This window comes from Colius striatus, chromosome 6, assembly GCF_028858725.1.
Source record: "Colius striatus isolate bColStr4 chromosome 6, bColStr4.1.hap1, whole genome shotgun sequence".
NCBI lineage: Eukaryota > Metazoa > Chordata > Aves > Coliiformes > Coliidae > Colius > Colius striatus.
Genome location: NC_084764.1, coordinates 142,012 through 168,196, shown reverse-complemented (window position 1 = coordinate 168,196; position 26,185 = coordinate 142,012). Strand labels below are relative to the sequence as shown.

Here is a 26,185-nt window from a genome sequence, read left to right as displayed (position 1 = left end):
AGGAGAAATGCTGAGTACATTGAAAGAGCACAACAAGGGGTGGTAGTGCTCAAAAAAAGAACACAGCACAGACTGCAGAAAAGTAGGGAGAGTCCTGGGGTTCTTATGTCAATTCCTTGCTTTAATTCATCTTAGCATCAGCTTTTGTAAGACTCCATGGCTTGTGAAGTCACCTCAGGAGGAACACTGCTGACTTCCTGACAGCTTGCCTGTTAAATGCCTCAAAGACTGTTAGACAATAACTGAAAATGAAGCAAAATGTTAAAACAAACCTCTGTGTATCAATTTTAACACCAGGAATTTTTCTTTTGTTCTCTCTATGAGTACACTGCTATATAGGCTTATCAGACCATGGCTCTGTTTCCTCAGCAGACAGCTTAGCAGCTTCTCCTCCCTCAGAGGGCTTCCCTCAGCCCAGCATACATCCAAGAGCTCCCTGAATAGGTGTCGCACTTCCTCTGCCTGATGCTCCACCTCAAAAGTCACTATGCTAAGAGTGGTGTAAATTGTGTCTACTAATTCTCTTTGATTTAGTTCAGCTGAAGTCTCAGAACTGCACTGAAGTCTCTGCAGAGATTTCAAGGAGTCACGAAGAAAATCAACAAAGATGTTTTGTAGAGAGCAATACTGCTGGAGCGAGAAGCTGTGTGTGCCTTGTTCCCCCTGGAAGAACTCCAGTAGAGCTTTTGCCCTCTGGGGAGCCCGCAGCAAAAGCTTCCGGAGAGCTGAAACAACATCCAAACTGAATCTGTGAGAGCAGTCATCTCTTGTTTTCCTATCTGTGATGTGCTTGTTCTGGGTGCACTCAAATGCTTCAAACAGCTCCTGGTGGAGAAATAAAAGAGTAAGCCTTTCAGAATCTATCAAAAATATGAAATAAATTACTTTTAAAATAGGAGAAACTTGAAAATAAGAAGGAACATTCACATTGAAATCTATTAATAAGGGCAAAGGGGTGCCAAGGAGATTAAAATTAAGATCTTAGGAGGAAGAAGAAACCCATACTTTAAAATGTGCTTCCTGACTATGGTTTATTTTGGCTCACAGTAAGGTTTGGCTTTACGATTACTAAAGGTGCCTGTAGATACAAGACTGTGGCAATTAGCTACAGTCAGGACTGAAGAGTGATAGAAAGACCATGTGAAAAACCTTGTTCCTTGCCTGCCTACATTGTCCTCTCTAGCCAGAGGAATCGCTCGCAAGCACAGGGGATTAACTTCAGAGAGGGATCCGAATGACAGTCTCTTTCAGTTGCATAGAAAATTAATAATTGGCAGCTCAGGCAGGCACATTAGTAGGAAGCAAACCCAGACTGGACAGTCTACATAAGTGAAGCAGCAGGGCATACTAAGGAGCTCACCTTTAGGACTTCCTCAGAGACATCTTTCTGTAGTTCTTCCAAGAACAATAAAAATTCAGTTTCTCTGTGGAGAGCAACTGGAACATTTTTCTGAAACAGTATCAGAAAATGGCAAAGCCATTGGCCAGTAAAACTTGTACTCATTTATATTACCACGTAAACCTAATCTTAGCTGTTTCATTAACATTTTGAGGCAGACTGAAGTATCTCCCTGATGATACCTAATTCTCAACTAAAGAAGTTACTCCAGTTATGTTCTGCCCGCTTAGCAGTGGATTCCATTGGTCTACACATTTGGAAACGGAGACAAGTGCCACTTTTTCAGGAACTACAATCCCAATTAGAGACATCTTTCCTCAGAGGGTAAACAAAAAATGCCAGTCTAAGTAGTGACAAGAACAAATGAATTTTTTTTAACAAGTCTGACTACACATCCCAGTGTGTCAATTAAAAACAAAAGGGAAAAAGACTAGTTTCTCCTTCACTCAGGAAACATACTGCACCAATCTGTCTGAAAGCAGCAATACAGCAAGCATATTCCTCACCTTCTGAAGCTTATAAAGACTCATCTATGTCTGCGCTATTCCATCTTTAATGCAAGAAGGGTGCTACACACATGCAAAAGTTGATACGTTTATACTTTGATACATTTTTATTTTGCAGAAATGCTCCATGCTAAAAAGCCAACTTCTGTTACCTGAACAAAACCAAAAAATATCAGTTTTCTTTCCAGTGTGGTGAAGATTAACTGTTGTTTCCTGACAAGTTTGTGAAAGCAAGAGTAATGCACCTCTCCAGCATCTCTGAGAACTTAATTCCATAAAACATCAGAAAGTCTAGATTTAAACAAGCAACTAACCAGACACTTGGCACTTGGAAGTCAGAGCTTTAAGTCACACTTGGAAGTCAGATAGGTGTTTCTGTACCTGATTTGTGGCAAGCCATTTTTCCAGCACAAGAAGCCAAAGCCATGCAGTTCTCCACGGACTAGAGTTCTGTCTCCAACTACAAAAGCAATAAGCACACACATTGTATTACACAGTAGTCATTCCCACACCCAAGATCCAGGAAAACACTGTCACGGGTAATTCTGATTTTTGTATTTCTTTGTGTAAGACAAACCCAAGGGTGACTGAACAGCTGAAGGTGAGCCAGATGAGATAAGAACGGAGAGGAACTAGAATATTGGTACTGCTTACACATTAACTCCACGATTTCTGCTGTGCAAGTAACTGCTTTTAGATCTGTCAAATATCAACACTACTGACACAGTTCTCCACCTCAAAATAAAGAAGTGTACTTCTGGTGTAACCTTCAGTCTGTACAGTCCTCTCTGAGCACCTCAGTAGATTTTCTGGTATCTGACCACTTGCCAGACACTGCTATTTCCTGTTCTATCTAGTTCTACTCAACAAAAATAGAAGTGAAACTAGGGTTTAGGTCACAGGAGCACAAATGCAGCTCTATGTCCAAACGAAAAGTGAATTAACATGCTAATTAAGCAAAGAACACTGCTAATTCCCATTAGCTTTTCACATGGTCCAGTACGTCTACACACATTCCAAAACATACACAGCTAAGGAACACACTTCTAAATTAACATAAGCTCAGTGCCAAAGAAAGACAAATTCAGGAGATGTTCCTCCTCCTTCTAATCTTTCAGTAAAGCCTAATAAAACCGATTCTGAAATACTTCCAAATATTTTTAACCTTGTATCAATCAACATGTCAACTGCTTAAACGAACATAGGTCATTTTTCCAGTGGTCTGGGCAGCCTGCTGTGCACTTGGGCAGTGATAAGGTGTGCTACGGTTCAGATAACAGCACATATAAACACATCCAATCCATCTCATCACCGAAGTAAGTCCTGTTTCCAAGAGTACCTGTCTCCCACGGTCATCACTAGACTAATTGTTCCTCCTTTCAGGCTCAAGCCTATCGAACTCAAAACAGTACCTCACTTACCTCACCCCCTCGGGACAAGCTACCAGCGCCTGAAGAACTGCTTCCACCTTCTCAGGGACACCCCCCTGACACCGGCTCAGCTGAGGCACACAGGCCCGCGCGAGCTCCCAGTCGCCACGCCGTACGCACTCGCAGAAAAACCCCAAGAGCCGCTCCAGAGATACCACTGCTTCTTTTCCAAACGCATGCATCTTCCCGGGACGAGAAGGACACCTGGGGCGGGGAGACATAGGTGACGGTGGATGCCGTAAGGCCGCGCTGGAGCACCAGCCCCGATTTAGTTAGTCCATCACCCCGAGAGTTCTTCACCCCGGGCTTCGGGCCCAGGCCGGGCTCCGAGGGGGTGCCTCCCGCAGGACAGCGCGGGCTGACAGCACGGCCGCCGCTCGGCCCCGCGTAGCGCAGCTCCAGCACCCGCGGGATGCTCCCGCCGTTCCCCTCGCGGCCCGCCGGGGAGCGATCGTGTCTGCGGGCGGCGGCGGGGAGCGATCGTCTCTGCGGGCGGCGGCGGGGAGCGATCGTCTCTGCGGGCGGCGGCGGCAGCTCGCCCCGGGCCGCGCTCCCTGCCGCGCACCCACCTGCGACTTCTCCCTCCCTCCCTCCCTCTATAGCCAGGAGCGGCCCGACCCGGCAGCCGCCAGGGCCCGCTAGCGGCGCGGCGCGCATTACCTGTCGGCGCAGGCCGCGGCTGGGCTGTACGTTGCTACCCGGCAACATCTCCCTCCGCCGCCATCTTGGGCGCCGCCTCAGTTGAGCATGCGGGCGAGCGCGCTCCCATTGGCCTCGCGGGGGCCGGATGTAAACAACCCGCCATTTTCGTCCCGGGCGGCCGGGCAGCGGCGGCCCCGCCCCTCGCCGCGCTTGGCTTCCGCGTAAGGCTCCGCTCGGTGCCTTCACACACCGCGGTGAACACACGGACAGCTGCTCTTCCCTTGCCGGTGTGGATAACCCGATATGTATACCCCACTATATACAGTGGTCTGTATGGAATCAGAGTCGTTTCTGTTGGAAAAGACCGTCCAGGTCATTGAGTCCAAGCCGCGGACTTCACCCATGGCAAACCCGTGACCCTCAGCGTGTCAGCTGCCACACGCCTTTGCGCTGTCTCCAGGAATGGGGACTCTACCACCTCGCTGGGTGACCTCAGCCACCATCGAACAAACCTCTCGGTGAAACAATTCTCATTGCTCCTCTTCTGCTGCCTTCCTGCCTTGCTTCTCTTGTGCTACCTATCTGCCTTGTTCCTCTTGTGCTGCTTTTCTCCTTTGCTCCTTTTTCTCCTGCTTTTCTCCTTTGCTCTTTTCCTGCTGCTATTCTGCCTTACTTCTCTGTGGTGCATTTCTCCTTTTCTGCTCCTTTTCTCCTTTGCTCGTTTTCTTTCTTTGTTCATCACTACTGTTTTCACTCCTCTCGTTTCTACTCTTGTAACATGAGTGGGTTTTTTAAATTTCTTGTCTTGTCTTTAATTTTTCTGCTCTTTTCAGCACTTCACGACAACCGCGCTTCTCTTAATTGGCTGGAGCCAGCGTCTCCGCTTGCTGCAGGCCCGCATGGGCAGCGGTGCCGTTATCCTCGCCGAATCTCCGCCTATTGCGTTGGAACTACCCGTGTAAGGCTGCTGTGTGTGGGACTTCGTGGAGGTGCAGGGAGGACTGGTGTGGAGCCGCCTGCCCTGAGGGGAGACGAATGGCAGAAGCCATCAGGAATTGACTGACTGAAACCCCCATTCCCTGCCCCCCCTGGGCTGTTCAGCAGGGGAGGAGATAAAGACACCTGGATCAGGGCCCTGAGCTCGGGAAGAGGGGAGGGGTGGGGAGGAGGTGGTCTTAAAGGGCTGGTTGTACTGTTCATCATTGTACCACTCTGTGTTGTTTAACGTTGGTTATGTTTTGTGGTTATGTTTTAGTTGGTGTTGGATTAAATTATTTTCTGTTTTCTTCCCTGAGTAGCCTGGTCTGACCATAAGTTTCCCCAGGCTGAGTCTTTTCTTCTGGGGACTGAAGATGATAACATTTTTCTTATCTGATCCCCCTAGTCTTTACCTTTTTCTCAGGATTCCCCTCCCCATCCCTGCTGGGTGGGAGGACACGGCCAGTAGCTGAGTGGCTCTTTGAAAACATGACAGCAGTACAATAAGGGGGTTTTGCCATAAATTGAAAGTAGGGTTGTTTTATTAACATAGGGTAGACTTTTTTTACTGTAAGATGAAATAGTTTACCTTAAAAGGAGTTTTTGCCCCCATAAAATATGGCTGAGTTTGTGTGCCATAGTATGGTTTGTAGCCAATCTGAATTAGTCCTGATTTTGCACAACTCCATCTGATGTTTTACAGAATTATTTTAATGCCTGAAATAAACAGAAACAATGAGAGAAAGCAACGACAGAGTAAAATGTTTGCAGAGAAAGTCAAAGCAGTGAGTACACTGAGAGAAGGAATATTTGAAAGGTGTCAAAGGGAAGAAAGTAAATGTAAAAAGAGGGTTTTAAAAGCGAAGGGGGTGAGGAGATGGATAAAAACTCCAAACAAACCAAAAAGAGGGGCAGTAAGTTCAAAGTTCAGAGCTCACCCCTCTCCTGCTCAAGTGTGGGTGGTAAATGCCAGGTGTGACCAGGGGTATATGAGCCACAGCTGCTCCACTGGGAATTCATTCTGCTCCTGGGACTGTCCTGGGTGTGTGCTCTGATGGTTTGGAGGTTTCTGAGTTGCGTATGCAGAATACTCTGAGCTCCGGTGAACGCTGAGGTAAGAGTGTGGGTACCGAGCAACGCAGCGAGACGTGACTGGGGAGAGGTTCTGATGTGCTTTATAGGGAAGATTCAAGCCAGATGGTTCTTTTGTTCTGGGAGATTCTCACTTGTGAGGCAGTTGGAGTTGGGCTTTGGGGAGAGCGAGGGTGCAGAAGGCTGGAGCATCCCATGTGGGCTCAGTCGAAGGCAGGAAAAATTTGTGGACGTGAAGGCAGGGTTGGCATCACCCTGCTCTCCTGTTTTGTCTAATTTTCTAGCTGTCCTGTTAGACTTCTCTTGGGGTTTTTTTGGGTCTTGCATATTTACATTTTTGAAATATTTATGAATATGTTTAACTTGTGTAATAAGGGACCAATTGATTAGAGTGATGTAACATGCAAAAGTAACAACCCATCAAGGTAAAGAGTAAATTTAATGAAAAATTCTAAGCAGGCTTTTATGCAGAGTAATAAAGAACAAAAGAATGTTGGGGATAACTATTTGTTAATTCTAATGCCTTGTCGGCCATTCTTTGGGAGTGATTCCCCTCTCTCCGGTGCACGTTGTCAAATAAAGGATGCCTCTACTTTCTGACTTTGTGTAGACAAGTTTTTCTTCCCCAGCATATTTCATAGAACCATAGAATGGTAGGGGTTGGAAGGGACCTTTACAGATCATCTAGTCCAACCCATCTGCAGAAGCAGGTTCACCTAGATCAGGTCGCATAGGAACATGTCCAGGCGGCTCTTGAAGACCTCCAAGGAAGGAGACTCCACAACCCCTCTGGGCAGCCTGTGCCACTGCTCCATCACCCTCACAGTGAAACAGATTTTTCTTATGTTTAAGTGGAACTGTTTGTGTTCCAGCTTCATCCCATTACTCCTTGTCCTGTTGCTAGCTACCATAGAAAAAAGGGATGTCCCAACCTCCCGACACGCTGGATTTGCAGCAAACTGATCCAACAAACTGATTTGCAGCAGTCTTGGCAAGTCTGCTAGAATACTGAGCTTAATCTATTGTGTACACATATCTGAAAGAATTTCTCTCTGAAAATTGGAGAACTGCTACATTTACTGTGTGCACATATCTTAAAGTTACAGAATTTCAGTCATAATTGGAGAACTCTGTTGAATTATGTGCACAGAGTTATACGGCATTTCTGTCAGATAATTTGAGTAGTCTGCTGAATTTATTGTGTGCAGATATCTAAATCTTAAGAAATTTCTGTCTGATGGAGTATTCCTTTTAATGTATCATATGCACAGAGTTAAACATACACCACTTCTGTTGGATGATTGGAGTACTCTTCTGAATTTATTGCAGATAGCTATCTGAAACTTAAAGGATTTGTCTGAAAATTGGAGAACTCTTGTTGAATTTACTGTGTGCACGTAGTTAAATATACAGAATTTTTATCTGAGAATGGGAGTACTCTGCTGATTTTATTGTGTACACATATCCGAAGGAACTTATCTGATAGAGTATTCCTTTTAATATATTATGTGCATAGAGTTAAAGATGTTGCCTCAACAAGCGACAGTGCTCGAGACGTTCTAAGACATGGGAGGAGTTGTTTTGCAGTCCTGGGCATTCCACGAGAGATAAAAACTGATAATGGCTCGGGACATATAGCCAGTATAACACGTAAGTTTCTGAACTTAGGGTGTGTCAAGCATACTACTGGAATCCCAGGCAATTCTACCGGCCAAGCCGTTATGGAACGTACTCATCAGACTTTAAAAGGACTGCTAAAAAAACAAAAAACGGGAAGACGGGGTGAGGCCTCAAGACAGACTTACAAAAGCCATGATTACAATGAATCATCTAAGAATTGTGGCAAACCAGAATGAAGCAGCAGCATTAACACATTTTGCCCAAATGAGTCGGGATTAATGGATTTTACTAAAAAACCTAAAGTTTGGTATAAGAATCCCAGGTATAAGAATAAGAGGTCCTACTGCAAGGACCTGCAGATCTGTTAACGTGGGGAAGAGGCTATGCTTGTGTTCTTACAGATCAAGGTCCCCGGTGGATTCTGGCAAAGTGGATCAAGCCATATCAAGTAAAAGGACTTAATGACTGTAAGACCAATGGAAAAAACAATCCCCCAAATGATCCACCCTCAATCCATCACCCTATTAAAATGTAAAACCTGTCAACTGTGGTGCCACCTACGTTGCTGCAAATTCCTCCAGCAATCTGTATTGCATTAAAAGAACTGAAGAACTTAATAAGACGGCCAATGGAAACTTGAAAGCAAAAATGGTGTGTTTTTTACAGATGAAGGGATATTTCCAACTCACAGATAATGCTCACACATAAGCACGCTTAAGACGTTGAAGAAAAGTCCGAAACTACGTTCAGCAAACAGAAATATCAGTTGAAGTAGAGAGAACTCATGCCTTCTCGCCAGTGTGCGTCCCTCCTAGCAACATGTATCAGATTACATTTATTTTGAATGTATGGATTTTTGTGTTATATTGTTCAGTGATGTGGCTGTTATTTACCTTTTGTTGTAAAACCATGGTTAAAATACTTACATTTTCTTCATGCACCTTTAATTTTGAAACGTGTTGCTGAAGGCTGGCTGGTCCAAAAAGAAAAAGGGGGGAATTGTAGGTACAAATATGACTTGGACCAGCCAGCTTGAATAAAGATGGTAGGGACAAGTTAATGCAGCTGGCAAGCTACTTCCAACTATCAGAAACAGCGGCTGCAAGTTAATCAGTTTGGCCCCGGGGTGATTACATGGGCGGAAGCTAGCAAAGGAAGGATGGCTTAGTCTCAACCCTGTTGGTTGCACTATGTTGCCCATGCATGTCGCTGTACGTGCATTACCTAGCTTCTATATATCTTTGAATGAATATTGCTTGCACCATTACAAAACAGAGCATTTCTGTAGGATAATTGGAGTTGTCTGCTGAATTTGTTGTGTGCACATATCTGAAACCGAAAGGTTTTCTGTCTGATATTTGGAGCACTGTGTTGAATTCATTAAACAATTAAACATATAGAATTTTGTCTGAGACTTGGAATACTCTTCTGAATTTACTGTGTGCAGATATCTGAAACTTAAAGATTTTCTGTGTGAAAATTGGAACAATCTGTTGAATGTATTGTGAGTACACAATTGAAACTGTGAGAGAAAGTACTCCTTTTAATACATTGTGTGCATAGAGTTAAACAATGAGAGTTTTTGTCTGAAAACAGAAGAGCTCTGCTGAATGTATAGTGTGCAAACCGTTAAACAAACAGAATTTGTATCTGAGAATTGGAGTACTCTTCTGAATTTATTTCAGGTAGATATCTGAAACTGAAAGGATCTGACTGGTAATTGGAGGAGTCTGTGGAAGGTATTGTGTGCATATATTTAATGATACATCATTTTTGTCTGAGAATTTCAGTAATCTGCGGAATATATTTTGTGCACATATCTGAAACTGTAAGGTGTTCTCTTTGGTACTTGGAACAATCTGTTGAATTACCTGTGTGCACACATCTTAAACTTAGAGATTCTCTGTCACATAACTGAAGAACCCTGCTGTATTTCTAGTGTGCACACAGTTAAACATACAGAATCTTAGCCTGAGAATTGGGCTACTCTTCTGAATTTATTGCCAGTGGCTATCTGGAACTGAAAGGATTTGACTGATAATCGAAGGAGTCCGTGGGAGGTATTGTGTGCATATATTTATTGATTCAGAATTCCTGTCTAAGAATTAAAGTAATGTGCTGAATATACTTAATGCATATATCTGACACTTAAAGGTTTTCTCTTTGGTAGTTAGAGCATTCTGTTGAATTGCTTGTGAGCACATATCTTAAACTTAGAGATTTTCCCTCTCATAACTGGAGAACCCTGCTGAATTTCGAGTTTGCACACAGTTAAACATACAGCAGCTTTTTTTGGCATTTTCTATATTTTTATGCCATTTTTCTGCCGGGGAGCCGCGCGGCGCTGCCACCCAGTGGCAGAAAACGAGATTGCAGCCCGGGATTCGTGAGCTCGGCGCTGCCTCCCGGTGGCGGAAAACGAGATTGCAGCCCGGGATTCGTGCGCTCGGCGCTGCCACCCAGTGGCGGAAAACGAGATCGCAGCCCGGGATTCGTGCGCTCGGCGCTGCCACCCAGTGGCGGAAAACGAGATTGCAGCCCGGGATTCGTGAGCTCGGCGCTGCCACCCAGTGGCGGAAAACGAGATTGCAGCCCGGGATTCGTGAGCTCGGCGCTGCCACCCAGTGGCGGAAAACGAGATCGCAGCCCGGGATTCGTGAGCTCGGCGCTGCCACCCAGTGGCGGAAAACGAGATCGCAGCCCGGGATTCGTGAGCTCGGCGCTGCCACCCAGTGGCGGAAAATGAGATCGCAGCCCGGGATTCGTGAGCTCGGCGCTACCACCCAGTGGCGGAAAATGAGATCGCAGCCCGGGATTCGTGAGCTCGGCGCTGCCACCCAGTGGCGGAAAACGAGATTGCAGCCCGGGATTCGTGAGCTCGGCGCTGCCTCCCGGTGGCGGAAAACGAGATCGCAGCCCGGGATTCGTGAGCTCGGCGCTGCCTCCCGGTGGCGATGGGCGGTATTGCAGCCGGAACCGGTGCGGCGCTGCCACCCAGTGGCGAGAAACGAGATGGCAGGCTTTAATCTGCGTTTCATCTGTTTGTTGTGCCTTTCTCTTCTACCTTTTCCCTAACGATTTTCTAGCGGTTTTCTGCCTTTCTTCTGTATTTCTCCTGCCTTACTTCTTCCTTCCTCCCACGTTTTAGTGCCGTTGTTCAGCCTTTGAACTGCCGTTTTTCCTGTCGTTTCAAAATTCGTTTCCAACGTTTTCTGTCTCTCTTCTGCTATTTTTTTCCGCCGTTCTCCTGCCTCTCTTCTGTCCTCCCTCTGCCTTCTCTCAGCCTTTTCTCTGTGCGTTTTCTGCTTTTTTCCCGCGGTTTTCAATATTTTCCTGCCACGTTTCTGCCTTTCTTCGCCAATTTCTTCTCCCTGATCGCTCCCTCGCTTCCGCCTTTAATCTCCCTTGCTTCTGGGGTTTTTTTCTGCTTTTTTTCTGCCGCTTCTTTGGGTTTTTTCTGCTTTTTTTCGAATTTTTTCGGCTTTTTTACCTGCCGGCCAATCGGAATAGCGCGTCGCCCGTTCCCGGTTCACGTGGCCGCCGGCGGCCAATCGGAAAGCGGCGTCGCTTCGTCCGCCATCTTGAATTTCTCGGCCAATGGGAATCGCGCGTCGGCGTCGCTTAGCAACGCGCGAGCCAATCGGAAGGCCGCGTCCTCTCGCGGCCATCTTGGATTTTTCGGCCAATCGGAATCGCGCGTCGCCGTCGCTTAGCAACGCCCGAGCCAATCGGAAGGCCGCGTCCTCTCGCGGCCATCTTGAATTTTTCGGCCAATCGGAATCGCGCGTCTGCGTCGCTTAGCAACGCCAGAGCCAATCGGAAAATTGCGCTCTGCGCTGCCACCCGGTGGTTAAAAGTGATATTGCAGCCTTCTATCGGCTTTTTTTTCTGTCTGTTCTCTACGTTTTTCTACCGGTTTTCTGCCTTTCTTCGGTATTTCTCCTGCCTTACTTCTTGCTTCCTCCCACGTTTTGGTGCCGTTGCTCAGCCTTTGAACTGCTGTTTTTCCTGTCGTTTCAAAATTCGTTTCCAACGTTTTCTGTCTCTCTTCTGATATTTTTTCCGCCGTTCTCCTGCCTCTCTTCTGTCCTCCCTCTGCCTTCTCTCAGCCTTTTCTCTGTGCGTTTTCTGCTTTTTTCCCGCGGTTTTCTATATTTTCCTGCCACGTTTCTGCCTTTCTTCGCCAATTTCTTCTCCCTGATCGCTCCCTCGCTTCCGCCTTTAATCTCCCTTGCTTCTGGGGTTTTTTTTCTGCTTTTTTACTGCCGCTTCTTTGGGTTTTTTCTGCTTTTTTTCGAATTTTTTCGGCTTTTTTACCTGCCGGCCAATCGGAATCGCGCGTCGCCCGTTCCCGGTTCACGTGGCCGCCCGCGGCCAATCGGAAAGCGGCGTCGCTTCGTCCGCCATCTTGAATTTTTCGGCCAATCGGAATCGCGCGTCGGCGTCGCTTAGCAACGCCAGAGCCAATCGGAAGGCCGCGTCCTCTCGCGGCCATCTTGGATTTTTCGGCCAATCGGAATCGCGCGTCGCCCGTTCCTGCTTCACGTGCCCACCCCCGGCCAATCGTAAAGCGCCGTCGTTTCGCCGCCATTTTGAATTTCGCGGCCAATCGGAATCGCGCGTCGCCGTTGCCCGGCAACGCCGCCGCCAATCGGAACGTTGCGCTCGCCGCTGCCACCCGGTGGCCAAAAGCCATACCGCAGCTTTTTTTAAGCTCTCTCTCCTGCCGGGTGCCCCGCGCGCCAGCAGCCAATCAGAAAATTCCCGCCGTTTTCGCCGCCATTTTGAACGCCATTTTCTCTTCTCGGCACGGGGGAGAGGAGTTTTTCCGAGCCCGATCTCAACCGCAGCTGGACACCTGAGAGGTACGGGCGTGTTGCTCCACCGACCGTCCCTCCGCTCGGGCTGGTGTGTGCTGATGGGCTCTGGGTGGTGGGATGCACCTGGCCGTGCTGCTGGCTGCTAGCATGCTCACATCTCCCCTCTTTCCAGAGCGGCAGCCAAAAGCTGATTCTTTGATCTAATTCAGGGACAGAAAAGCTCCTGTCCATTAGCCTGCTCCAAGCCAGGAGCTCTGTTCCCTTAGGGAAGTGTGCAACTGCCAGTCTATCCCCAGAACCCGACTAATTTGTTGGGTAATTTTGGTCACAAAATGAGGGTCTCTGAGGATATTACTGCTGGGATCCCAAATCTCGGTATTACTTCATGTAGTAAAGCCTTAGTTACCTCTTTAGCCTTGTTTGTTTGGCAAGGGAATGCTTCTGGCCATCCTGAAAAGGTATCAGTTAGTACAAGTAGATATTGGGACCCCCTTTTTCTTTCAAGTTCTGAAAAGTCAATTTACCACCACTGTCCATGTTGCGTTTCTTGTTTGATGGTTGTGTACAAGTTATAGGCGACAATGCGTTTGCTCAGATACTTACGTAGGGCTTTGACTCCCCAGTGAGACTTTCTATGTTCAACCAGGAATATAACCCAAAAGTAATGTGCTCGGCACCGCTACTGTCACCTGTGGTGGTGTAGCCCAACCATTTTTCTCGGTTTTTCCCCCTAAATCCTGAATCGATTTCTGGTCGTCTTTTGAATGGTTAGGAATTTGGTTGATTGGGATTTTTCCATCCGGAATCAGAGAGGGTATCTCTGCTGTACCTTTTTCAGCTGCTGTCTTTGCTTCCTGATCTGCCGCCGAATTGGCTACCTCTTGTGCAGCTGTTCCGTTTTGGTGAGCTTTGCAATGCATAATCGCTACTTGCTTTGGTAACTTTAGCCATGCTAAAATATGCACGGTACCGGTACAGCAATTCTGCAAGCAATTATATACCACACACAGTGCCCCCGCTGTCCCAGCGAGGAGCGCCCAAGTTACCGTACCAGCGAACTCGCTAATTCCCCAGGGGCGAGCAGTATCGCTCCCTCACCCGGGCGCAAGGCGTACTTATACCCCCCTTTACAACTTACAGGGTCTTGGTGATCTCCGCTACTCCCCGTCACAGCGTGAGGTGTCCCGTACGCGGCTTATGGGCTCATCCCCTATACCCCTGCAGGCTTCCCAGTTTACGTTCCCGGCCCGCTCGCCGGTCGGTCTCTTCCCCTGCAGCGATGGGATGGGGATGGGAGACTCTCTGGAGAAGCAGTCTGGTGGCGCACCCAGAATGTCCCACGCCCCGCCCGGTCCAGCAGCCGGGCCGAGAGGGTCTCCTGCCTGGCTCGCCAATTGACGTGCGGAACAAACTCTACCACACGGTGAAGGGTTATGAACCAGGTATGTATTGCGCCGGTGGGTGCGAGGGAGATAATTCTGCCCAGCCCGTGCACCTTATTGTATAACAAAGGGCTACGTACAAGGTACAGGTAGGGGTACGCAGAAGTGCCTATTACATATTTATGACCTATCCCCGCTTCGTATTGTGGTGTAAGGCTCCTTCCGGTTTGTACTTGTGCAGCGTCTCCGGTAGATTTCCATGCCACGGAGCAGAAGGCAAGCAATTCTGTTTTCCACATTCCGAGTCCTTCTTATCTGCAGCTGTCTGCCCTCCAGCTTCTTTGTTTTCAGCATTCGGGGTCTTCAAGGCCTCTACTGGTTCGAATTCCAGTGAGCTGAGGTTTCTTATCATGGTGTTATTTTACAGTGAATCGTGTCTTTCTAATTTTCTGATTTTCCCTTTATTCTGAGTAATAATACTGAATCCTGCAGCAGCGCTCGGAGGTCCTGACTCTGGCCAAGTCTTTGTTATGCTTGACTGTTTTTAACTGATTCCTGCCAGAAAGATGTTGGGAGCTGTGGGTACACGAGGCTGCGCAGGGCGGGAGCAGGGAGTGCTGCCTGGGGCAGGTGGGGGCAAGGAATGGCCAGGGGCTTGTGGCAGGGATGTGCCCTCCAGCTGTGGGGGCTGTAGGGTGCCCACGGAGGGATTTGGGGGAGAAAACAAGGGTCAGAGGAGCCCTTCTCGCTCTCTGCGACTACCTGAAAGGAAGCTGTAGCGAGGTGGGAGTGGGTCTGTCCTCCCCAGTAGCAAGCAATAGAACGAGAGGAGACGGCCGCAAGTTGCACCGGGGGAGGTTCAAGCTGGATCTGAGGAGGAATTTCTTTGCTGACAGGGTTGTCAGGCGTTGGAGCGGCTGCCCAGGGAGGTGCAGGAGTGACCGTCCCTGCAGGGATTTCAGAGCCGGGTGGATGTTGCACTACGGGAAGTGGGCTGGTGGGCGATAGGGCTGGGACAAAGGCTGCGCTCGACGAGCTTCAAGCTCTCTTCCAGCTGAAACCGTTCTGTGACTCCGTGCTGCTGGGTGTGGGGTGGGCAGAGGGGGGCTGGGCTGGGCTGTCCACTGGGACCCCCACCAATGGCTGGAGCGGTAGGACGTAGCCCAGGCTGTGGCTCTGACCGGGGTGGTTTGTCCTTCTGCTCCCCAGGGGAGGCCTGGCGCCTGGAGGATGACTGCACACATCCCCCCTGCGACCCCCGGCTCGGCACGGCCGTGCAGGACGCTCCCTTCAGCTGCTTCCGCAGCTGCTCCTTCTACACGAGGAAGAGCCCGTCTGTGGATAAGCAACCGCATGGGTGCCCTCAGCTACGCCCCGCACCCCGCTGAGAGCGAGGCCGGGCGCGTCAAAGCCAAGCTCGGGCGGCAGTTTGTGAGTATGAGGCTGTGCAGCCCCACTGCCTTCACACACACACACAAACACGCAGCTTCCTAACAGCACCCACAGGGCACAGCTCTCTTGATGTGCAACGTAACCTAAACAGCAGAAAAAGAGGCTTTTCCAGCTTGGTGGAGGAGCTGGAGGCAGCAGGTTGAGTTTGGTTGTGCTGTGGCAGAGTCCTGCCTGGCCTGGGGAGTGCCTGGCTGTCCACATCCCACCGGGCTGTGCTGGCGCTGACTGGCTCTTACCCAGCTGAGTGATGCCTGGGATCAGTGCCTTGCCTCCGAGTACTGCTCTCTAAGGTAGCAACCAAGTAGGAACTGAGTTTTCCTGTCCTTGTCCCCACGTATATGAGCAACTGAGTCTTTTCAAGGGTTCAAGCAGATTGGCTCAGTGAGGGGCAGGGGTGAGCAAGGAGACCTTGGGGCAGCTCAGCCCTTTTTTGTCCCTTCAGGGCGTCTTGGTTGCAGGATGGGAGGGCCACGTCAGGCCTGTGCCACAGCTACAGGATACTGATCAATGTTCAGTGGGCTTTGCTTCTCCTCTTTCCCAGAGGCACCTGATACAGGGATACACGTGGCTTTCCTCCTGCTGCGTTACTGGCCTCGGGCTTGTAATGAGGGCTCGGGTGTCCTGCTGCTGAAAAGAGCTCGGTGTTGGTTAAAAATGGTAACTAGACTACTCCTCTGACTTTAATGGTGGTATATATCTGAAAGTTACAGAATTTGGCTGATAATTTGAGTACTTTGTGGAATGTACTTTGTGCACACAGTATAAAAATACATATTTCTCGTCTAAGAATTGGAATATTCTTCTGAATGTATGAAAGGTAACTTTCTGAAACTAAAAGGATTTGACTGATAATTCGAGGACATGTTTGAATTTACTGTGTGTACACAATACAACATACAGAATTTGTGCCTGACAACTAGACTACTCCTTTGAATTTAATGCAGGTATATATCTGAAAGTTATAGAATTTTCTGAGAATTGGAGAGCTTGGTGGAATATAATTTGTGTACACAGTATAAAAATACGGAATTCTCGTCCAAGGCTTGGAGTATTCTTCTGAATTTATGACAGGTGGCTTTCTTAACGTGATAGGATTTGACTGATAATTGGAAGACTTGATTGGTTTTACAGTGTGCACACAATAAAACATATGGAATTTGTACGTGATAACTAGACTACTTTTGTGAGTTTAATGCTGGTATATATCTGAAAGTTACAGAATGTGGCTGAGAATTGGAAGGCTTGGTGGAATGTACTTTGTGCACACAGTATAAAAGATAGAGAATTCTTTCCAGAGAATTGGAGTATTCTTCTGAATTTATGACAGGTAGCTTTCTGAAACTGAAGGGATTGACTGATAATTGGAAGACTTGATTGTTTTTACAGTGTACACAAATTTACACATACAGAATTTGTGCTTGATAACTAGACTACTCCTCTGAATTTAATGCTGGTATATATCTGAAAGTTAAAGAATTTTGGCTGATAATTTGAGGACTTGGTGGAATGTATTTTGTGCACACAGTATAAAAGATACAGAATTGTTTTCAGAGAATTGGAGTATTCTTCTGAATTTATTATAGGTAGCTTTCTGAAACTGAAAGGATTTGACTGATAATTGGAAGCTTTGATTCATTTTATAGTGTGCTGAGATTTACACATAAAGAATTTTTGCCTGATAACTAGACTACTCTTCTGAATTTAATGCTTGTATACATCTTAAATTTGCAGAATTTGGCTGATAATTTGAGGTCTTGGTGGCAAATAGTTTGTGTACACAGTATAAATAGATAGAATTCTTTCTAGAGAATTGGAGTATTCTTCTGAATTTATGACAGGTAGGTTTCTGAAAGTGAAATGATTTGACTGATAATTGGAAGCGTTGATTGATTTTACAGTTTGCACAGATTTAGACATACAGAATTTGTGCCTGATTACTAGACTACTCACGTGAATTTTTTGCTGGTATATATCTGAAAGTAAAAGAATTTGGCTTGTAATTGGAGGGCTTGGTCGAATGTACTTTGTGCACAGAGTACAAAGATACAGAATTATCATTTGAGAGTTGGAGTATTCTTCTGAATTTATTACAGGTAGCGTTTTGAAACTGAAAGGATTTGACTGATAATTGGAAGTCTTGATTGATTTTACCGTGTGCAGAGATTTAGACATACAGAATTTGTGCCTGATAAGTAGACTACTCCTCTGAATTTAATGCTTGTATGTATCTGAAAGTTACAGAATTTTGGCTGGTAATTGGATGGCCTGGTGGAATGTACTTTGTGCACACAGTATAAAAGATAGAGAATTCTTTCCAGAGAATTACAGTATTCTTTTGAATTTATTACAGGTAGCTTTCTGAAACTGAAAGGATTTGACCGATAATTGGAGGACATGGTTGAATTTACTGTGTGTACACAATACAACATACAGAATTTGTGCCTGACAACTAGAGTACTCCTCTGAATTTAATGCTGGTATATATCTGAACGTTGCAGAATTTGGCTGATAATTTGAGTACTTTGTGGAATGTACTTTGTGCACACAGTATAAAGATACAGAATTTATTCCAGAGAGTTACAGTATTCTTCTGAATTTATTACAGGTGGCTTTCTGAAACTGAAAGGATTTGACTGATAATTGGAAGACTTGATTGATTTTACCGTGTGCACAGATTTATATATACAGAATTTGTGCCTGATAAGTAGACTACTCCTCTGAATTTAATGCTGGTATATATCTGAAAGTTAAAGAATTTTTTGATTATTGGAGGTCTTGGTGGAATGTGCTTTGTGCACATAGTATAAAGATATAGAATTCATTCCAGAAAATTACAGTATTCTTCTGAATTTATGACAGGTAGCTTTCTGAAATGGAAAGGATTTGACTGATAATTGGAAGACTTGATTGGTTTTACATTATGCATATATTTAGACATACAGACTTTGTGCCTGATAACTCGATTACTCCTCTGAATTTAATGCTGGTATATATCTGAAAGTTACAGAATTTTGCTGATAATTGGAGAACTTGGTGGAATATACTTTGTGTACACAGTATAAAAGTACAGAATTGTTATCTAAGAATTGGAGTATTCTTCTTAAGTTATTGCAGGCAGCTTTCTGAAACTGAAAGGATTTGACTGATAATTAAAAGACTTGATTGATTTTATAGTGTGCACAGATTTAGACATACAGATTTTGTGCCTGGTAACTAGACTACTCCTCTGAATTTAATGCTGGTATATATCTGAAAGTCGCAGGATTTGGGTGATAATTGGAGGGCTTCGTGGAATGTACTTTGTGCACACAGTATAAAAGATAGAGAATTCTTTCCAGAGAATTGGAGTATTCTTCTGAATTTATTATAGGTAGCTTTCTGAAACTGAAAGGATTTGACTGATAATTGGAAGCTTTGATTCATTTTATAGTGTGCTGAGATTTACACATAAAGAATTTTTGCCTGATAACTAGACTACTCTTCTGAATTTAATGCTTGTATACATCTTAAATTTGCAGAATTTGGCTGATAATTTGAGGTCTTGGTGGAAAATAGTCTGTGTACACAGTATAAATAGATAGAATTCTTTCTAGAGAATTGGAGTATTCTTCTGAATTTATGACAGGTAGGTTTCTGAAAGTGAAATGATTTGACTGATAATTGGAAGCGTTGATTGATTTTACAGTTTGCACAGATTTAGACATACAGAATTTGTGCCTGATAACTAGACTACTCACGTGAATTTTTTGCTGGTATATATCTGAAAGTAAAAGAATTTGGCTTGTAATTGGAGGGCTTGGTCGAATGTACTTTGTGCACAGAGTACAAAGATACAGAATTATCATTTGAGAATTGGAGTATTCTTCTGAATTTATTACAGGTAGCGTTTTGAAACTGAAAGGATTTGACTGATAATTGGAAGACTTGATTGATTTTACAGTGTGCAGAGATTTAGACATACAGAATTTGTGCCTGATAAGTAGACTACTCCTCTGAATTTAATGCTTGTATGTATCTGAAAGTTACAGAATTTTGGCTGGTAATTGGATGGCCTGGTGGAATGTACTTTGTGCACACAGTATAAAAGATAGAGAATTCTTTCCAGAGAATTGGAGTATTCTTCTGAATTTATGACAGGTAGCTTTCTGAAACTGAAAGGATTTGACTGATAATTGGAAGACTTGATTGGTTTTACAGTGTGCATATATTTACACATACAGAATTTGTGCATGATAACTAGACTACTCCTCTGAATATAATGCTGGTATATATCTGAATGTTACAGAATTTGACTGATAATTGGAGGGCTTGGTGGAATATATTTTATGCACACAGCACTCGGCTCTGCCACCCAGTGGCGGAAATCGAGATCGCAGCCCGGGACGCGCGGCGCTGCCACCCAGTGACGGAAAACGAGATTGCAGCCCGGGAGCCGCGCGGCGCTGCCACCCAGTGGCGGAAAACGAGATCGCAGGCTTTAATCTGCGTTTCATCTGTTTGTTGTGCCTTTCTCTTCTACCTTTTCCCTAACGATTTTCTAGCGGTTTTTTGCCTTTCTTCTGTATTTCTCCTGCCTTACTTCTTGCTTCCTCCCACGTTTTGGTGCCATTGCTCAGCCTTTGAACTGCCGTTTTTCCTGTCGTTTCAAAATTCGTTTCCAACGTTTTCTGTCTCTCTTCTGATATTTTTTCCGCCGTTCTCCTGCCTCTCTTCTGTCCTCCCTCTGCCTTCTCTCAGCCTTTTCTCTGTGCGTTTTCTGCTTTTTTCCCGCGGTTTTCTATATTTTCCTGCCACGTTTCTGCCTTTCTTCGCCAATTTCTTCTCCCTGATCGCTCCCTCGCTTCCGCCTTTAATCTCCCTTGCTTCTGGGTTTTTTTTCTGCTTTTTTACTGCCGCTTCTTTGAGTTTTTTCTGCTGTTTTTCGAATTTTTTCGGCTTTTTTACCTGCCGGCCAATCGGAATCGCGCGTCGCCCGTTCCCGGTTCACGTGGCCGCCCGCGGCCAATCGGAAAGCGGCGTCGCTTCGTCCGCCATCTTGAATTTCTCGGCCAATGGGAATCGCGCGTCGGCGTCGCTTAGCAACGCCAGAGCCAATCGGAAGGCCGCGTCTTCTCGCGGCCATCTTGGATTTTTCGGCCAATCGGAATCGCGCGTCGCCCGTTCCTGCTTCACGTGCCCACCCTCGGCCAATCGTAAAGCGCCGTCGTTTCGCCGCCATTTTGAATTTCGCGGCCAATCGGAATCGCGCGTCGCCGTTGCCCGGCAACGCCGCCGCCAATCGGAACGTTGCGCTCGCCGCTGCCACCCGGTGGCCAAAAGCCATACCGCAGCTTTTTTTAAGCTCTCTCTCCTGCCGGGTGCCCCGCGCGCCAGCAGCCAATCAGAAAATTCCCGCCGTTTTCGCCGCCATTTTGAACGGCATTTTCTCTTCTCGGCGCGGGGGAGAGGAGACTTTCCGAGCCCGATCTCAACCGCAGCTGGACGCCTGAGAGGTACGGGCGTGTTGCTCCACCGACCGTCCCTCCGCTCGGGCTGGTGAGTGCTGATGGGCTCTGGGTGGTGGGATGCACCTGGCCGTGCTGCTGCCTGCTAGCATGCTCACATCTCCTCTCTTTCCAGAGCGGCAGCCGAAAGCTGATTCTTTCACCTAATTCAGGGACAGAAAAGCTCCTGTCCATTAGCCTGCTCCAAGCCAGGAGCTCTGTTCCCCAGAACCAGTTTTTCTACTTTTCTGAGGTGGATTTTTTTTTTAAGCTTATTATGTAGTCAGTTAACATCTCGGCAGCAGCTTTTGTTGAGGTTCCCCCCTGAACTGAAGAGAGTCTTCCATAGAGTATTTTGACGGGACTTAATGTCTCCTTAGTCCTCAGTTTGGTTCTTGTTCGCAACAAGGCTAGAGGTCGTAACAGAGGCCAGGCTAGTCCGGTTTCTCAGCACAGTTTTTCAATCTGTAATTTAAGGAAGTGGTTCATCTTCTTTACCTGGCCAGTTGCTTGGGGTCTTTAGGGAGTGTGCAACTGCCAGTCTATCCCCAGAACCCGACTAATTTGTCGGGTAATTTTGGTCACAAAATGAGGGTCTCTGAGGATATTACTGCTGGGATCCCAAATCTCGGTATTACTTCATGTAGTAAAGCCTTAGTTACCTCTTTAGCCTTGTTTGTTTGGCAAGGGAATGCTTCTGGCCATCCTGAAAAGGTATCAGTTAGTACAAGTAGATATTGAGACCCCCTTTTTCTTTCAAGTTCTGAAAAGTCAATTTGCCACCACTGTCCATGTTGCGTTTCTTGTTTGATGGTTGTGTACAAGTTATAGGCGACAATGCGTTTGCTCAGATACTTACGTAGGGCTTTGACTCCCCAGTGAGACTTTCTATGTTCAACCAGGATTATAACCCAAAAGTAACGTGCTCGGCACCGCTACTGTCACCTGTGGTGGTGTAGCCCAACCGTTGTTCTCTGTTTTTCCCCCTAAATCCTGAATCGATTTCTGGTCGTCTTTTGAATGGTTAGGAATTTGGTTGATTGGGATTTTTCCATCCGGAATCAGAGAGGGTATCTCTGCTGTACCTTTTTCAGCTGCTGTCTTTGCTTCCTGATCTGCCGCCGAATTGGCTACCTCTTGTGCAGCTGTTCCGTTTTGGTGAGCTTTGCAATGCATAATCGCTACTTGCTTTGGTAACTTTAGCCATGCTAAAATATGCACGGTACCGGTACAGCAATTCTGCAAGCAATTATATACCACACACAGTGCCCCCGCTGTCCCAGCGAGGAGCGCCCAAGTTACCGTACCAGCGAACTCGCTAATTCCCCAGGGGCGAGCAGTATCGCTCCCTCACCCGGGCGCAAGGCGTACTTATACCCCCCTTTACAACTTACAGGGTCTTGGTGATCTCCGCTACTCCCCGTCACAGCGTGAGGTGTCCCGTACGCGGCTTATGGGCTCATCCCCTATACCCCTGCAGGCTTCCCAGTTTACGTTCCCGGCCCGCTCGCCAGTCGGTCTCTTCCCCTGCAGCGATGGGATGGGGATGGGAGACTCTCTGGAGAAACAGTCTGGTGGCGCACCCAGAATGTCCCACGCCCCGCCCGGTCCAGCAGCCAGGCCGAGAGGGTCTCCTGCCTGGCTCGCCAATTGACGTGCGGAACAAACTCTACCACACGGTGAAGGGTTATGAACCAGGTATGTATTGCGCCGGTGGGTGCGAGGGAGATAATTCTGCCCAGCCCGTGCACCTTATTGTATAACAAAGGGCTACGTACAGGGTACAGGTAGGGGTACGCAGAAGTGCCTATTACATATTTATGACCTATCCCCGCTTCATATTGTGGTGTAAGGCTCCTTCCGGTTTGTACTTGTGCAGCGTCTCCAGTAGATTTCCATGCCACGGAGCAGAACGCGAGCAATTCTGTTTTCCACATTCCGAGTCCTTCTTATCTGCAGCTGTCTGCCCTCCAGCTTCTTTGTTTTCAGCATTCGGGGTCTTCAAGGCCTCTACTGGTTCGAATTCCAGTGAGCTGAGGTTTCTTATCATGGTGTTATTTTACAGTGAATCGTGTCTTTCTAATTTTCTGATTTTCCCTTTATTCTGAGTAATAATACTGAATCCTGCAGCAGCGCTCGGAGGTCCTGACTCTGGCCAAGTCTTTGTTACGCTTGACTGTTTTTAACTGATTCCTGCCAGAAAGATGTTGGGAGCTGTGGGTACACGAGGCTGCGCAGGGCGGGAGCAGGGAGTGCTGCCTGGGGCAGGTGGGGGCAAGGAATGGCCAGGGGCTTGTGGCAGGGATGTGCCCTCCAGCTGTGGGGGCTGTAGGGTGCCCACGGAGGGATTTGGGGGAGCAAACAAGGGTCAGAGGAGCCCTTCTCGCTCTCTGCGACTACCTGAAAGGAAGCTGTAGCGAGGTGGGAGTGGGTCTGTCCTCCCCAGTAGCAAGCAATAGAACGAGAGGAGACGGCCGCAAGTTGCACCGGGGGAGGTTCAAGCTGGATCTGAGGAGGAATTTCTTTGCTGACGGGGTTGTCAGGCGTTGGAGCGGCTGCCCAGGGAGGTGCAGGAGTGACCGTCCCTGCAGGGATTTCAGAGCCGGGTGGATGTTGCACTACGGGAAGTGGGCTGGTGGGCGATAGGGCTGGGACAAAGGCTGCGCTCGACGAGCTTCAAGCTCTCTTCCAGCTGAAACCGTTCTGTGACTCCGTGCTGCTGGGTGTGGGGTGGGCAGAGGGGGGCTGGGCTGGGCTGTCCACTGGGACCCCCACCAATGGCTGGAGCGGTAGGACGTAGCCCAGGCTGTGGCTCTGACCGGGGTGGTTTGTCCTTCTGCTCCCCAGGGGAGGCCTGGCGCCTGGAGGATGACTGCACACATCCCCCCTGCGACCCCCAGCTCGGCACGGCCGTGCAGGACGCTCCCTTCAGCTGCTTCCGCAGCTGCTCCTTCTACACGAGGAAGAGCCCGTCTGTGGATAAGCAACCGCATGGGTGCCCTCAGCTACGCCCCGCACCCCGCTGAGAGCGAGGCCGAGCGCGTCAAAGCCAAGCTCGGGCGGCAGTTTGTGAGTATGAGGCTGTGCAGCCCCACTGCCTTCACACACACACACAAACACGCAGCTTCCTAACAGCACCCACAGGGCACAGCTCTCTTGATGTGCAACGTAACCTAAACAGCAGAAAAAGAGGCTTTTCCAGCTTGGTGGAGGAGCTGGAGGCAGCAGGTTGAGTTTGGTTGTGCTGTGGCAGAGTCCTGCCTGGCCTGGGGAGTGCCTGGCTGTCCACATCCCACCGGGCTGTGCTGGCGCTGACTGGCTCTTACCCAGCTGAGTGATGCCTGGGATCAGTGCCTTGCCTCCGAGTACTGCTCTCTAAGGTAGCAACCAAGTAGGAACTGAGTTTTCCTGTCCTTGTCCCCACGTATATGAGCAACTGAGTCTTTTCAAGGGTTCAAGCAGATTGGCTCAGTGAGGGGCAGGGGTGAGCAAGGAGACCTTGGGGCAGCTCAGCCCTTTTTTGTCCCTTCAGGGCGTCTTGGTTGCAGGATGGGAGGGCCACGTCAGGCCTGTGCCACAGCTACAGGATACTGATCAATGTTTAGTGGGCTTTGCTTCTCCTCTTTCCCAGAGGCACCTGATACGGGGATACACGTGGCTTTCCTCCTGCTGCGTTACTGGCCTCGGGCTTGTAATGAGGGCTCCGGTGTCCTGCTGCTGAAAAGGGCTCGGTGTTGGTTAAAAATGGGTGAAAGCATCTGCACGAGGGGAGGAGAGGGGGGATTGGGGGGGCCCATACAACCCAAAGTGCTGCTGAGAGCTCCTGGCAGAGGCAGCTGTGCTCACCCTGCCACGGGCTTCCCACGGGACCAGCTTTTGGGATTGCCCTGTTCCCCAAGACTGTCCTCTAACCCAGAGGAAGGGTACAGTGTGGGGGTTTCGGGGGGGTCGCCCTCTCTGCTTGTGCTCCTTTTGTCTCTGGGAGGACAGTTCTGGTCTCTTTTTCACAGTGGATGCCTGAGGGGGTGAGTCTGGGGGAGCTGGTCAACACCTCACTGCTCCCGGTGGTGCCCGTGAACCGTCTCTGTGGGAGCTGCTGCCTGAAGCTCGAGAAGCAGGTGAAAGCCTCAGGGATAGGGATGAGCAGAAGCGGGATGGGGTGTCTGAGGAGCTGCTGAAAGATGTCGGAGGTGTTTAAGATGAGGCAGTCCTGCTGTGGGGTAAGGCGTGTGTTTCTGATCCATTTGTCTTTCAGCCCGGGTCTGCAGCCCCGAGCTGTGCCCGGGGGAGCGGGAAGGAGAGGAGGTTGCTGAAATATTGTGGACTCTTCCTGTTTCAGAGGTGGTCTTTCAGTGTCTCCGTGGGACCTACCGTCCCACAGCAGAGATGGGTTTAAAAGGCACGGAAGGACACGGTCTGTCAGCCCAGGCAGCGTCCTGGCTGCTGCAGAGAGGTGGGCTTTGCCCCATCCCTGTGGGGCCACTGACTGCCCTGATGCCATGCTGGCACGTCTCTGCTCTACCTGCTGTTGGTTTGCTTTGGCCTTTGATTTCCTGAGGTTTTGGGGACCTGTAGCTTTCCTTGGCATAGCTGCGGGGCTGACTGTCCCTCAAGGAACAGAGCAGAGGTTTGGTAAGGTGAGGGTCTTTCTCTCGTTATGTTGTTTCTGGTTTGTTTTAAGAGCTAAAAGATGTTGCTATAGGCTCGGCCGTGGGCTCTGACCTTGTGAGTCCTGTTGAGATAAAGAGACTCATCCTGCTTGGAAAGAGTGTCAGCAGATGCTCGGGACAGTGAGCGTGCGGGAAGCTGAGCTGACGGCTTGTTAGCTGAGGTTTGAGTCAGTCCAGCTCTGGCATTCCCCACACAGCTAGAGAGCTGGTTTCCAAGTTGAAAGTAGAGATCCCGCCAACCCGGGGAAGTTAATTCCAAGAACAGGTAGCTAGTGCCCAGCTGAGTGTCCTCCTAAGGTTTGCTTATTGCTTTCCCTCTCCGTACTGGAGGCATCGCGGTTTCCCTGTGGGCTGGTGGTGTGCCCTGGCTGGAGGAGGCAGCGGTGCCAGGTGAGAGCTGCTCTCTCCTTGCATACAGCAGAGCATTTATAGCAGAGAAGACAGTTTGCCTTCTCTGCAGTGGCTCACCTGGGACCTTTTAGGAAAAGTCCGTATTTAAAGCTTGATTACATTTTCCCGGGCTGCTGCACATACCCGTTAGATTTCTGGCTTTCCTCTTTCCGCGCTGACAGCCTGAGCTGCCTTTGCCTTGCGGTGCAGCTGCTTGAGATTGACTTTGGGAACTGCTGAGTGAGGGGAGAGGTTTCCCATGCAGGGCTTTTGGGTGGGAGGCAGCTGGGACCCTGACCTGGCTGGGTTACGTGACCATAT

The 26,185-nt window shown here is 48.1% G+C and overlaps 1 protein-coding gene and 1 long non-coding RNA gene across 7 annotated transcripts in view; one reads left to right on the top strand and one right to left on the bottom strand.

Annotated features, from left to right (window-relative positions):
- Positions 1–4,116, bottom strand: part of ZFYVE26 (zinc finger FYVE-type containing 26) — a 49,185-nt gene extending 45,069 nt beyond the window's left edge. For 5 of the 6 annotated variants that reach the window (XM_061997847.1, XM_061997843.1, XM_061997846.1 and 2 more), the window contains exons 1-5: positions 3,996–4,115; positions 3,327–3,539; positions 2,287–2,365; positions 1,361–1,450; positions 273–825 (exon numbers count right to left, since the gene is read on the bottom strand). In XM_061997847.1, the coding sequence (XP_061853831.1) occupies positions 273–825; positions 1,361–1,450; positions 2,287–2,365; positions 3,327–3,517 (913 nt within the window). In that variant the 5' untranslated portion in view covers positions 3,518–3,539; positions 3,996–4,115. Of the gene's footprint in view, positions 1–272; positions 826–1,360; positions 1,451–2,286; positions 2,366–3,326; positions 3,540–3,995 lie in introns of all 6 variants that reach the window. The other variant, XM_061997848.1, reaches the window with a different exon arrangement.
- On the top strand, positions 4,032–6,647 carry LOC133625617 (uncharacterized). The gene is made up of 2 exons (XR_009818900.1): positions 4,032–4,495; positions 4,811–6,647. It is a non-coding gene; the product is annotated as an uncharacterized LOC133625617 (long non-coding RNA).
- The last annotated feature ends 19,538 nt before the right edge of the window (positions 6,648–26,185 follow it).